This window comes from Mustelus asterias, chromosome 8 (assembly GCF_964213995.1).
Source record: "Mustelus asterias chromosome 8, sMusAst1.hap1.1, whole genome shotgun sequence".
NCBI classification, from domain to species: Eukaryota; Metazoa; Chordata; class Chondrichthyes; order Carcharhiniformes; family Triakidae; genus Mustelus; species Mustelus asterias.
Genome location: NC_135808.1, coordinates 124,536,792 through 124,552,283, shown reverse-complemented (window position 1 = coordinate 124,552,283; position 15,492 = coordinate 124,536,792). Strand labels below are relative to the sequence as shown.

Here is a 15,492-nt window from a genome sequence, read left to right as displayed (position 1 = left end):
AACTATTATGGGGAAATACTCAAAAGCCAGAAAAAGGGGAAAATTAATACTGCAATTCGGTAACCTCTGTTACACCAATTTCAGCTTTGGTTCGGGACAAACAGTCTTGCCTCCGAGCTATTCTGTTGGAAGAACTGCTTTTCAGACATGATGTTGAACTGAGACGCAATCTTCCAACCGAGGTATAAATGTAAAAAATCCCAAAGCACTATTCAATCAAAAGGAGAGATGTCCTAATGTCTTGGCCACAATTCCCACACCACTACAGGTTATCTGGTCATGCGTCTCACGGCAGTTAGTGGAATTATACTATATGCAAGTTAGCAGCTGCATTTGTGTACATCACAGGCGTGACTGTGCTTCTAAAGCGCCAAGGAGATTAAAAGCACCACAAAAATGCAAGTTCTTTATTTATTAAAATATACATTTCAGTCGACTTCTTACCCATTAAAAAAATTATTTCAGATGCAGGCAGTCACATTTACCACCTCCTAGATTTCCTGAAAGTGAGGTGTTAGGCTTTGAGCCATTGCAATCTGGTTATGATCACACTCCCACAATGTTGCTGGGTAATGATCCCGCAACAATGGAGGAATGGTGACACATCAAATTAAAATGGTGAGTGACTCGGAGTTGGAAGGTGATGAAATCTTGTTACGTTACTGCTCTTGCCTTTCTTAAACGTCAAATAGGAAATGCTAACAAATAACCTCAGTAGCAGTGTATCCGGTAGCTTGTATATACTGCAGTCAATGTGTCAGCAATGCAAAGAATGGATTATTTGGCCCAGTGATAGGATCAACAATCAGCCAAACTGCTCCATCCCCGAAACTGTTGGGGCATTAGGAATTCATAGAATCATAGAAACCCTACAGTGCAGAGAGGCGCCATTTGGCCCATCAAGTCTGCACCGACCACAATCCCACCCAGGCCCTACCCCTTTATCCCTACATATTTACCCGCTAATCCCTCTAACCTACGCATCTCAGGACACTAAGGGGCAATTTTAGCATGGCCAATCAACCTAACCCGCACATCTTTGGACTGTGGGAGGAAACCGGAGCACCCGGAGGAAACCCACACAGACACGAGGAGAATGTGCAAACTCCGGGAATCGAACCCAGGTCCCTGGAGCTATGAAGCAGCAGTGCTAACCACTGTGCTACCGTGCCGCCCACTGTGCTACCCTGCCGCTCACGAGTTACTGGTGGCATCATTCCAGACGTGTCACACCGCTCGCTTTGAACCTTGTAAATAGTGAAAGGTTTGAAGGATCAGGCAGTGACCCAGCCACTATTGATGTGGCTTGGCCACTTCAGTTTCTGGTTAGTGGTACCCCCAGGATTATTGTTGATTACTCAGCAATGCTGGCAGCTTTGAAGGTGAAAGTGAGAGTTGGACAGGTTTTCTTTGGTTCTAGATGATCATTACCAGACATTTAACAGTCCAATACCAGCCACTTGTTAAAGTCATTTTGACATTGCCCAGGCTCAGTTGCAAGCAAACAGGCTTCATGATGACTGGAGGAGTTGTGAATGAGATCAAACAGCAGTCCTCATGGAAAAGTCACAATTCTGACCTTATGAATGAGGGAAGATCATTAATAAGCAGCTGAAGTTGAAAGAGTCAATAACTCTTCGCTGATGATCTTCAACTTCTAGCAATCACAAGCAACTTCCATTGTGTTGGGTAGAGATCCAGCCACCAGAGCTTTCCCAACCCACTGTGCCATAATCAGCTGAATGCTGCCTTGATGCACACATTTCCGCTCACCCCTTTCTTTGCCTGTGTACATGGCTGGATTAAAGTTGTTGACTGAAATGCTAACATAACCTTCTACTAACAATCACTGGAATAATTACTTCAAATCAAACCAAAAAATCCTACTGATAACAATGTTGTAAAATGGGTTTTTTATTAAACTTGGAAACAGTGCTATAATTTGGCATTGATTCCAGATCATCTTACCTTTGAATGTCCGTGGTACACCTTCTTGTCTGCAGGCAATGTACAAACAGGCAGAAGCAATGGCATCATTACTCCTTCCCTTTAGGCTCTTTTGCTCATACACTTGTTTAAATAAATTATTTGTTCGATCCTAGGAAGTGAAAAGGAAAGATTTAATCAAGTACAGGCCATTCAATTAGCAACAATATTAAAGTTTTATGCCTTCATTACAATGATTTAATGATGCAATATCAGGATAAATCAAAGGCTACACATGAACTTACAACTATATTTCTGGGGAGATTTATTCTGTCCGACATATTGCTGATCTCCTTAAATGCATTCATCATTGCCCGGTCAGAGCTACTCATAGTTCGACGGTTTTGATATTTTGCATTGCCAAACTCATCAAAACTTGCAGATCCAGTACCCTGTGAAGAAATGCAAAGCAAATAACATCCAAAGGAAAAGTACCATATATAACATAAAAATAAGCTTCTCCAATTGCTGTGTTACAAATCTCAACTCCAAAGCCATTAGCCAAGATATAATCCAAATATTGGCCTAAAAGCGACCCGGAATATACTCTAGATTTTGGTTTCCCTACTTCCTTTAAAAGCAACTTCACAAAAAACATACTCCAAGTTACATCACAAAAAACAAATCCTTCATTTAATTTATAAATAATTCCACTTATCTGTCCATACCTCAAAATCTCACTTACCAAATTCCCTTTTATATTTTTCAAGTGTTGATTCAGGAACACCCTCCATCGTTGTTGAAGCAAAGCAGAGTTCCAATTGGAATAATTTCATGCAATTAATTGGATGCAAAGTTTTTATTTGACAAGGACCCTCACTACATGAACTCGCATTCAACTAGACCCATTTATGGGCATTTTTCAGAAACATGTTAACCACATTAGTCTATTACAATTCATACTGTACATCTTTATTAATGATGAACATTTTTTTAAAAACTTCAGAAAGTTCTCTCCTCCACATTCCAAAGGCCCTCTCCAATCAACACAATCCCCAGCTGTTTGTTTAGCTTTCAATTCTAAAAAAACAGATTAGTTTTCAGTTGCCTCCACCTCCCCACACCACATTAACTGTTGCCTTCCATGGTTTCCCTAGACATATGTTGGTCTTTACACGTTCACAAAATGTAGGCAGCTATTGCCCACACTGTTGCTGATTGCAATAGGATATGCCGAGGGTATATGGTTTCCCTGGACTTTGGTCAATATTACTGAGCTGGCCATTTGGACATCCACTATATCTAAATTGATGTCATCCAACTTCACTTTATTACAACAATTCAGGCAAGATCAGCAATCCAATAGCTCGGGGAGCTTAAGGAAACATAGTTATCATACCAGTAACAATAACATGCTGCACCACAAAGCAGGTCTACAACTGCCCATGAGACAAGGAAGTCAGTCTTGCCACTGCAAATATGACAACTAGCAGAGATGCCTCTCAACTGTAAGGTGAGCTGAGCAAGTTTATACATGAAAGCATTTTAGATGTACCAATTTAACAACCTCCCCACTCTGCAAAATGAGTCAGTGACCAGAAAGGTGTCAGGTTCCACATGTTCTACGCAAAGTTACCTGATCACTGCACAAGTGATTGGTAATAGCTGTACAACTGCCTTTTGCATCACCAGATTTGAGGCAACCTATAATCTGTAACTGAGGTGGCTTACTTCACCATATTTAAAAAGTGCCACATACTGCAATGAAAGAAACTGAACTGCTTTATGTAATAATGTACTCTTACAAATTTTATGAATAAATTATGTTTTTGGAAAAACAAATCACGGGACTTGACGTGGGGGTAAAAGTAAAAGGAGTTGGGGAGTAATCTGGTAACACCCACTATTTAAATTCAGTTGAGTAATAGCCACTTAAGTCAGACATCTACCCAATGCTTGCCAAATTACCTCAAGCGAGAGATCAACACATTTGGAAAAAAAGGAGCAATGTAAAGATGGGGGTGGGAAAGCTTACATTTCTTTAGAAACACAAAGGCCATTTAATTACCGTGCAAGTACTTTGTTACTTTATCAGAGATGTGACAGAGGAGTTTTTAAAAAAAAAAAGAAAAATGCAACTGTTTTACATGCCTATTCTATTGGTCAAGTCGCACTGTTACCTTTCCAATCATCGTTGACAAATCACCGCCATTTAGCAGTGGATTCTGGGCATCACCAACTCGAGATGGATCTTTTGTTGCTTTGTCATTGCTAAATGTTCGCCACTCAGAGCCAACATCTATAACTCTATCACCTGTAGGGAGAGATGCGAAATCAAGCTTAGTAGGAAAATCTGATTCAAATCACAAGAAATTAACCCAACAGCATCTCTCCAAGAATCACACTGAAATTCTGCTCAAATGGAGTTACTCCCTTCCTGAGCATACACAGAAGTTATATTCCAATATGTTTAAAGTGCTCATCGCTAAACTACCAGTGTTAAACAAAGGACAAAATTTTGGTTGCAATATCCTGCTTCTCCAAAATGACCAAATACCACCATCCTTCAAGTCAGTTCACCTTGACCATACGTCGTATCAGCTGGTTTCAGAGGCAGTGGCATAGTTGTATTGTCACTGGACGAGTAACCCAGAGTAATATTCTGGGTTTGAATAGAGGGATCTCATAGAAACGTATAAAATTCTAACAAGATTAGACAGGGTGGGATCAGGAAGAATGCTCCTGTTGGGTGGGGGAGTCCGCAACTAGGGGTCGCAGTTTGAGGATAAGGGGTAAACCTTATCGGACTGAGGTGAAGAGAAATTTTGTCACCCAGAGTGGTGAATTTTGTGGAATTCACTACCACAAAGTAGTTGATGTCAAAATATTGTGCGATTTCAAGAAGAAATTAGATATAGCGCTTGGGGATAAAGGAATCAAGGGATATGGGGAAGACAGGATTAAGATATTGAATATGATGATCAGCCATGATCAAAATGAGTGGCGCAGCAGGCTCGAAGAGCCAAAAGGCTTACTTCTGCTCCTATTTTCTATGTTTCAATGAATCCCATCACGGCAGATGGTGAAATTTGAATTCAATAAAAATCTGGAATTGGAGGGCCATCAAACGTCGATTGACGTAAAAATCCATCTGGTTCAATAATGTGCCAGAGGGAAGGAAATCTGCCGCTCTTACCTGTCCTATATGTGACTTCAGACCCATAGCAATGTGCTCGACTCTTAAATGCCCTTTGAAATGGTCTAGCAAGCCAATCAGTTCAAGATCAATTTGTGATGGGCAATAAATGCTGGCCCAGCCAGTGACGCAGACAGCCCATGAATGAAAAGGATATAGAATGTCAGGCACACAGTCAAGACCAAGTGCAGTTTTTAGCTGAACTTCAATAGGAGTAGACTGTTCGGCCCCATGTGCCTGTTCTGCCATTCAATAAGATCACCTGCATCAACTTGACTTTGTCACCCCATCCCATATTCCCGGATTCCCTTAGAATCCAAAAGCAGCAGAATTGTAAGCAAAATGATCATTCAGCAGGTCACACAGAATTGCGTTCCCATTTTCAAGTTGAACTCTTCCTTATTTCCATAGTGCTAGAGAGAGTACAGAACTGGACACAGCGTGAAACAGGACAAGATTACTTAGGTAGTTTCCATTATAAATAGAATACAGGAATTTATTAAAATATGAAATAAGGGGTAGATTAAAAATTTAAAGGAGGAAATGTTGACAAAGTGATCTCAGTTTTAACAGATATGCAGCTCGTACATTTTATGGTGTTTATCTTCAGTCTAGATTTCACTTTTTGCTCAGTAAAATTAATTCTGTTTTAATGGAGTCAGCAAGTCACAACATTCTTTCATTTAGTTAGCAAATGCATAACCAATGACATGGAGTGTCTTATAAGTTTATCTAATGCTTGGATCAATATTTGCTTTGGACCAATTTTATCTCCCATTCTTCTCATGGGGAACCTCTCCAAAATGACAGTTTGCATTCAGAACCCAGCTACAGTCAGTTGCAGCTTGTTAATAATATCTCAAACATTCAATTTACTTTGCTTTAAAACAGCTGTACCAACAATGAATCACCTACCTTTTTCACTAATTATTGTGGAACTTTATTCCAGTTAAAGAGTAGACTTGGTCAGGTCAGGTGTGGTTAGAAATGTGGACCAATCCTGGTTTAAACCACTTACCAACATTGGTGATAGGTGGGAAATTGGATTAGAATGGACAACTCTGATGCGGAATGTGCTGGCACAGACATGATGGATCGAACGATGTCTGCCTGTGTCAGAATATCAATACTTCTATAAAATTGCCAGATTGTAGAGATGCGTGTCAGACTTGCATCAATAAAGAACACAATCCCTTATTATTTGCCCTGCCATGATGGGTAAAATGGATATAACCAAGTCATGGTGCAGCAAGAAAGGCAGACAAACAACTTGCTGAACAGAGGAGAGAGACAGCTAAAGGGAAACACCTCTTAGGTACAATTGGCAAACTGCATTCACATAAATACACTCACTTATATGCAGTGGAGACTTGCATATTATGCATCAATGAGCAAAGAAATCTAATTACCAATTAATTACAGAAGAACCACTCAATTATAAAATCTTCCCCCTAAAAAGATCATTTTTCTTTACTCTTTCATGAGATATGAGTATTGCTGGTAAGGCCAGCATTTGTTGTCCATCCCCAATTAAAAAAGTAAAGTTTATTTATTAGTCACAAGTAAGGCTTACATTAACATTGCAATGAAGTTACTGTGAAAATCCCCTAGTTGCAACATTCCGGCGTCTGTTCGGGTACACTGAGGGAGAATTTAACATGGCCAATGCACCTAACCAGCACGTCTTTCAGACTGGGAGGAAACCCACGCAGACATGGGGAGAACGTGCAGACTCCACACAGACAGTGACCCAAGCCAGGAATCAAACCCGGGTCCCTGGCGCTGTGAGACAGCAGTGCTGACCACCGTCACCACCGTGCTGCCCTGGAGATGGTTGAACTACTGCAGTCCATGTGGTAATTTTGATATCTTCAAGTTGAAATAAAAAGAAAGCAACCTTAGGGACAATATTTTGGCAACATGGATTACAAAACGTTTGCATTCAAACATCTCCAAAATGAAGGTTTCAGCTCCAGGGTAAACAACATTGCAAAAGAAGCAACAATAGGAAAAAGATCAGATAATGTACATAAAGCAGAGTTTTAAATCAAACATCCTTGAAAAATCTAGCCAAACATAGCAAAAGGCAAGTAATACCAGCAACTATAGAAAATGTGGTATTTTAGGAATTGTAATTTACAGAGACGAAATTCAAGCAATATATCCAGAATTGCCAACAATACACTTCATTAAATCCAACATTGTCTAAATGGACAGAATAAAAGTATATACATTAGAAAGTTAATTCAAGCATGGGGTTCTCTCAACTTTTTCACCATTTTAGACAAATTCCTCACCAATGCATTATCAAGAAATTAAACATTATAAACAGATAGCTTGAAACTGCGAAATTGTCATATATACCCGAGATACACACATAAACTTTTACAATTTTCAAAGTCTGCAAACTCTCAATAATAAAAGGCTTGTGTACACCCTAACAAGGCCTTTACACGGACTGCCTAAATCCAGAATCGAAAATTTTCAAAACATATCCAAATTTACTATAGTTCATGTCACTTATGAAACTACAGAGTGACTGGAGAGCAAGATAGTGAGAGTTAAGAGAAGGGCAGAGTTTTGAACAAGGTCAGCTTGGAGGCTGGAATACGGGAGACTGGAAAACAGAATATCGGAGTCGCCACATCTATAGGTGTCAAGGATAGGGATAAAGGAGGAGTACACACAGCTCAAGGCAGAATGGCAACAAGTCAGAAACTTGTCTCAGGGCCAAATACAGCACCAAGGTTGCAAATGGTCTGGTTCAGCCTCAGACAGCGGACAGGTAAAGAGATAGGAGTCAGTGGGGGGGAGCTGAAGACGGTTTCATTCTTGCCAACATATTAGCTAAAGAAAACTTCTGCAGTATGATAAATCAAGGACAGCAGAGAGGTGAGGCAGAGCTGGATGCTATCAGCTCACAAGCAGAATCAGATGACTTTACTGAGAAATAGGAGGGAATTAGGTTGGATTCTTGGGGAATTCCAGAGATTGCTACCTGGAAACCAGAAGGGAAACCATTGCAGTGAATTCTCCCTGAAACGAGGGCATGGTGTTTTACTGGGAATCAAACAGCAGAAAGCAGCAACATACAATAGAGGTGTGCAAGCAATAAATATGGAAAGGAATGGATAGCATGACATTAAATTTGCTATGCACTGTTACAGCACATGTCTGGATGTGTACCCATCAGTAAAATAGTGAGCACCATGTAAAAACATCACTACCCATTTAAAAATAACGATCAGGTCAATGTCTCAAATGAAGCAGTGTACACCAAATGCAAATTACAAAATTGCAACACCAGGGATGTTAAGGGAATAGTGCAGCCTTGTAACATTTGGACAAAACAAAAATGAGTCTTTGGACCACTGACAATGGACTAGATAATTTCAAGGATGCAGAGTTCAGGGCAGGAACTTGGCTGCTGGTCAAAAGATGAGATGCAGTTTAGGCACACACACCCTAGTCTGCAAATATAAATAGCAGTGTATGATAGGCGACAGGCAATGAACAAATAAGTACAATACACTAAGGCATAGTTACTCGCTTTATAAATTAAGGAATAAATTGTTTGACAAGTTTTCATTTCTATAAAGCAGTCTCAATCTCAAATAGTAATCAATGCACTGAGACAATACAGAAATAATAGGTGCATACATATACATTTTATATATAATACATAGATCGATGCAAGTAATGGAAACACTTCTCTTTTTTACCTACTACCAGCCCACATTCAGGGCAGATCATGTCACCAGCACGGTAATCTTCTACCAGTATGGCATCTGGATGGTTTGGACATTGCACTCTGGGCAATGGATCCCCACTAAAACAGAAGACATGAAATAAAGAAATTCAATATCACCGTAATGGTTACTGCAAATGTCATTACTTGTAAAATCAAAATTACTACAGCCTTTTATTTCTTAATTTCCTTCCCTTCAGCCACAACGAAACTCAGCCTGACTTCACCACCACCTCTCTCTACCCCACCATAGTGTCTGATCAGTCAAACTGGGGCGGTGCAGTGGTTAGCACTGTGCCTCACAGTGCCAGACACCCGGATTCAATTCCAGCCTTAGGTCACTGTGTGTGGATTTTGCACATTTGGTCAGTGTCGGCATCAGTTTCCTCCAGGTGCTTCAGTTTCTTCCCACAATCCAAAGATGTGCGGGTTAGGTTGATAATAGGGCCTGCATGAGATTGTCGGTGCAGGCTCAACAGGCCAAATGGCTTCCTTCTGTACTGTACGGATTCTATTCCATGATTGTATGTCTGATATCCAGCACTGGATGAGCAGAAATTTCCTCCAGTTAAATAGTCATCTTCAGTTCCCACCACAAAACCATTCCCTAGTCACCGACTCCATTCATTTCTTTGAATGGCAATGAGGCCGAATCAAACTAGGTATCTTATTTAACCCTCTAATTTTCAACCACATATCGCACCATCACCAATACAATCTACATCTATCTCCATTGGTGCTGGACAATTAAATAACTCATTGGAGGAAGAAGCTCCACAAATATCCCCATCCTCAATGATGGAGGAGTCCATCACATCAGTGCAAAAGATAAAGCAGAAGCATTTGCAACAATCTTCAGCCAGAAGTGCTGAGTAGATGATCCACTTCAGCCTCCTCTGGCAGTCCCCAGCATTACAGATGTCAGTCTTCAGCCAATGTATGTGGATTCACTCCACGTGATATCAAGAAATGGCTGAAGTCAGTGGATACTGCAAAGGTCCTGACAATATTCCAGCAACAGTACTGAAGACCTATACTCCAGGAATAGCCAACCCTAGCCAAGCTGGTTCCACAACACTGGCATTTACTCAGCAATGTAGAAAATTGCTCAGTTCTGTACTCAAAAAGCAGGACAAATCCAACCTGACCAATTACCACCACATGAGTCTACTCTCAAATCAGTGAAGCAGTGTAAGAGGTGTGATGAATTGTGCCATTAAGATATTTATTTTATGTTTCTTGTAAGGGGCATGTTTAGAATTCAGATGTGTTTTGTTGCAGGGTGCATATTTGTCTAGGAAAAACCTTTAAATTGGTAGCTGGGAGCATAAGTACTCATTTTAGACAGTGTTTAAGTAGAGCTAATGCATTTGTATTTAAAGAACAAAGAACAAAGAACAATACAGCACAGGAACAGGCCCTTCGGCCCTCCAAGCCCGCGCCGCTCCCCGGTCCAGGATTGAATCCTGAATCCAGGATCCCCGCCCAATTTTCCAGCCTATCTACATACCAATATCCTATTTACTTAGGTTCCCCCTGGGGTTTGAGTAGAGTTTTGATTACATTGATTGACAGACAGTTATGTGATTAATGGGAGGCGCTAAGTTTGCAGGAAAGTAAATATTCAGTTTTGTTTTAAAATACAAACAGTTGCTGCCAGGACTGCGAGAAGAAAGCAGTCTCTCTCTCCAGAGGTGTTTGAAAAGCTCCAGGACTGGTAATCCAAATCACAGCAAGTATGCCCGTTTTGCTAACTAATTTTAAAGAGGGGGGTTTAAGTCTGTAAGGGCAGTATTGTTTGATTTGAAATTCAAGTGATAAGTTAGCAGTTAAGAATTGTATCATGACATATTTATGCATTGTTCAATTGTTAAAAGCTAATTCATTTGTTATAGTTAAAAGTTTGTTTTGATAAAAGGTTACCAATTTGTCAGTAGAATTGTGCCTGGATTGAAACATTTTATCCTCACATTAATGCCAACATAGAAAATTGTTGGGGTCTAGTCTGGCTTCATAATATGCCTTGGGTTTCTGATCTGGTACTCTAACAGGGGTCATCAACAGCCACCATCAAGTGGTACTTACTCAGCAATAAGCTGCTCACTGATGCTCAATTTGGGTTCTGCCAGAGCCATTCAGCTCCTGACCTCATTACAGCCTTGGTTCAAACATGGACAAAGAGCTGAACTCCAGAGGTGAGGCAAGTGATTGTCCTTGACGTCAAGGCAGCATTTGACTGGTATGGTGTCAAGGAGTCCTAGCAAAACGGGAATCAATGAGAATCATTGGGAAAGCCCTCCACTGGTTGTGGAGTCATACTTGGCACAAAGGAAGTTAAAGTTAATGCATTAGTCACAAGTAAAGCTTACATTAATACTGCAATGAAGTTGCTGTAAAATTCCCCCAGTTGCCACAGTCCAGAGCCCGTTCGGGTACACCAAGGGAGAATTTAGCATGGCTAATGCACCTAACCAACCCGTCTTTCAGAATGTGGGAGGAAACCTGAGCACCCAGAGGAAACCCACGCAGACACAGGGAGAATGTGCAAACTCTACACATTGTGACCCAAGCCGGGAATCGAACCTGGGTCCCTGATGCTGTGAAGCAGCAGTGCTGACACGTCACCTAAGATGGTTCTGATCGTTGGAAGTCAATCATCTAATTTCCAGGACATCATTGCAGGAGCATCACAGGGTAAGCCCTAGGCCCAATCAGCTTCAGTTGCTTTATCAATGACTTTCCTTCCATCATAAGGTCAGAAGCGGGGACATTTGCTGATGAGTGCACAATGCTTAGTACCATTCATGATTCCTCAGATACTGAAATAGTCCATGTCCAAATGCAGCAAGATCTAGGCAATATCCAGACTTGGGCTGACAAGTAACATTCTTGATAGACGAGTGCCAGGCAATAATCGTCAACAAGAGCAGATCAATCCATCTTCCTAACTGACATTCCATGGGCATTACCATGCTGTGTCCCCCACTATCAACATTCTGGGGAGTACCATTAACCAGAAACTGAACTGGCAATAGCTAGTCATGGCTACAAGAGCTGGTCAAAGACTAGGAATCCTGCAGTGAGCAACTCACTCTTTGACTCCACAAAGCCTGTCCACCATCTACAAGGCCCAAATTAGGTGTGCACTTGAATATTCTCCACCTGGATTGAGTGCAACTCCAACAACACTGAAGCTCAACACCATCCAGGGCAAAGCAACTCGCCAGATTGTTACCCCTTTGACAAACAATCAATGCCTCCTCCACCAACAGTGGCATCAGATGTGTATCATCTACACAATACACTGCTGGAACTCACCAAGACTCCTTGAGCAGCACCTACCAAACCCATATCACCACCATGTAGAAGGGCAAGGGCAGCAGGTACGAGAACACCACCTGGAGATTCCCTTCCAAGCATACACCATCCTAACTTGGAAATATATTGCTGTTCCTTCACTGTCACTGGGTCAAAATCCTGGAAATCCCTCCCTAATAACACTGTGGGTGTACCAATATCTCAGGGACTACGGTGGTTTAAGGCGGCAGTCCACCAGAATGGCAAAGAGGAATGCACAAGATCACGACAGATAGACTATCCTTATTCAAAATCCTCTGGGCCAATTGCATACGGGTATCAGATAATTTTGGTTTTCCGATATCGCATGGAAGCTTAGATCTACTTACTGACCAAAGCCTAGGCTAGCTATAGTTTACAGTAAATCATTCTGATCAAACTAAGGTTTTTGATTACTGAAAATCACGTAGATAATATTTAACTTAAAATTGGTGCGGTTTACTGATGAATCTTAATATTTTAGTGACTATTTCATTTCCCTTGATCGCAATGTTATTAGTCATACTATGTAACCCATCAACCCCAGAAACAGAAATGGAACAAAATGTAGGCAAATTACAAATATACAGTGCATCATATTACTGCATCATCAAGAATGCACGTGCAATGCCATCAACTAGACTAGTATATCCAATCTTGGATGTGTACATTAATATTTTTCACAATTATACAAATTAAAATATAGATACCGTATTGAGGACATAGGCTTAGTGTGATGACACAGAACAACTCGAGAACTATTAATCTCTAGAAATGTATTTGTGTATTTTTGATATTCTTCACATATTGTACTGTATTGTATGTCTCAATGACACTTAAAAAATATACCATATCTAATATGGTCCAAGGATTCAAAGAAATATTGCTATTGAACAGAATACTTCTGTTTGCAACACAGGGCAGAAGCATGCATTCCACATATGACCAGATACAAACTTAATCAACGTGTAAACGAGCTTTTTTAAATGCTGCAGAAACTCAGCAGTCTGGCACTATCGATGGAGGTAGAAACAGTTAAATTTCAGGTCAATGACCCTTTGAGAGAACCATTTCTGCCACTGTTCTAGTCTTGACAAAGTGTTATCACACCAAAAATGTTAACTGTTTCTTTCTACAGTACCTCTAGGTCAGGCGTATATGTCAGTAGTTTGTTATAGGGTGATAGGAAGGAGTCACAAGCCTAAAGAACCAAGGATAAGCAGAGATATTCAGGATATGATCAGAAGGAACTGGGGCTTTTTAACAGGTACAAGGGGAGCAAATCAGCGGAGGCAGAGTGGAGTACAGAAAGTGCAGCTTAAGAAAACAATCAGAAGAGCAAAGAGGGGATATGAGAAAGCTCTGGCTGGTAAAAGGAGGGAAAATCCCAAGATGTAGAGGAGGTGGTGGTGGTGATAGTCTAGTGATAATATCCCTAGACTATTAGTCCAGAAGCTCAGCTAATGTTCTGGGGACCCAGACCCCGGTTCGAATCCCACCACAGCAAATGGTGGCATTTGAATTAAATAAAAATATCTGGAATTACAAATCTACTGATGACCATGAAACCATTGTCGATTGTCAGAAAAATCTATCTGGTTCACTAATGTCTTTTAGGGATAGAAATCTGCAATCCTTACCTGGTCTGGCCTACACGTGACTCCAATGCCACAGCAATGTGGTTGACTCTCAACTGCCCAACGGCAATTAGAGATGCGCAATAAATGCTGACCAGCCAGTGACGCCCATGTCCCACGAATGAATAAAAAAATTAAGTAGCATTGTACAGATAAGCCTGGGAATGACTGAACAGTGAGTCTCATGTCAGTGGTAGGGAAACTATTGGAGAACCTTCTGAAGGGGAGAATCTATCTACACTTGGTGGGGCAAGGTTTTCAGGGATAGTCACATGGCTTTGTCAGATGGAGGTCATGCCTAACAAATCTGACTGAATTTTTTGAAGAGGTAACCAGGTTTTAGATGAGGGCAGAGCAACTGATGCAGCCTATATGGATTTCAGCAAAGCCTTTGACAAGTTCCCACATGGGAGAAAGGCAAATGCACGTGGGACACCAGGTAATTTGACAAGGTGCATTCAAAATTGGCTTTGTTGTAAGTTGATGACAGAAGGCTGCTTTAGCGACTGGAAGCCAGTGTCCAGCGGTGTACCACAGGGATCTGTGCTGGGTCCCCTATTATTCGTCATTTATATAAATGACAGATGACTACGCAAGGTGTTGAATTAGTAAGTTTGCAGGTAAAACCTTTTTACCCGGAGGGTGGTGACTGTCTGGAAATCATTGCCAGGGAGGGTAGTGGAGGCAGGTTGCCTCTCATCCTTTAAAAAGTACCTGAATGAGCACTTGGCCCACATGCCAGGTTCTGGTAAATGGGACTAGCTCATGTTGGCGTAGATTCAATGGGCTGCTTCTCTCCTCCAACACCCCCCGCTATCAAAAGCATTAGTTTGCATTTTGTTTTGTTTGCTTTCAAAGCTGATCTTCATTCTGCTATTAACATCTACTCTGGACAGAATGCTTGTTTCTTTACTGCTACCATTACCATTCCTTTGCCTTTCATTCCATGACACCGTTAGCATTTAATCTCCCTCACCCTGTTTCATCTGATAATTCCACTCCCCTTTTTTTAAAAACAGTATAAAATCCACATTTTTACTTCTCTCCAGTTCTAAAGTAGAGTCACATTGGACTTGAAACATTAACAATTTCTCTTCACAGACCTGGAGAGTCTTTACAGCACTTTTGTTTTTATTTCAAAACTCCAACATCTATTAGTTTAAATATATCTAAGATCAGACACCCAATTTGTTTCCTGATTACAAGCACAAATTTCTTAGTTTTTCCTCACTCAAATTCCCGGCCTTTTGGCACTAGGAATCAAGCTCATGGTTTGCCTTCAGCTGGGTGGGTCACTCACGGTTTGTTCAGACTAAAGGACCATACATTTTGGTCACAACTTGCTGTCTTGTCTTCTATTCTGACCACATATGTCAACAATCTACTTCTTGAAAAACTCCTGCTCTGCAATGGTTACACAAGTTGAACATCAACAAGATTTCTGCAACAATTTCTCTCACTTTATCATTAGCTATTTTTAACAACAAGCACACTCCTGTGGATTTGAAGTCACATTTAGGCTGGACTGGGTAAAGACGGGGATTTCCTCTCCTGAAGGATACAAATGAACCAGGTGGGTTTTGACAAAGCAGGAAAGTTAAAATAAAACAGAAAAAGGCTCAACCTTGCTCCAACAAATCTGTTTCATT

At 40.9% G+C, this 15,492-nt stretch overlaps 1 protein-coding gene across 1 annotated transcript in view; it reads right to left on the bottom strand.

The window, feature by feature from the left end:
• Positions 1 to 15,492, bottom strand: part of gtf2b (general transcription factor IIB) — a 36,864-nt gene that overhangs the window by 4,420 nt on the left and 16,952 nt on the right. Inside the window, exons 2-5 of the mRNA XM_078218917.1 lie at positions 8,845 to 8,951; positions 4,107 to 4,240; positions 2,232 to 2,378; positions 1,969 to 2,098 (exon numbers count right to left, since the gene is read on the bottom strand). Coding sequence (XP_078075043.1) covers positions 1,969 to 2,098; positions 2,232 to 2,378; positions 4,107 to 4,240; positions 8,845 to 8,951 — 518 coding nt within the window. The remainder of the gene's footprint in view (positions 1 to 1,968; positions 2,099 to 2,231; positions 2,379 to 4,106; positions 4,241 to 8,844; positions 8,952 to 15,492) is intronic.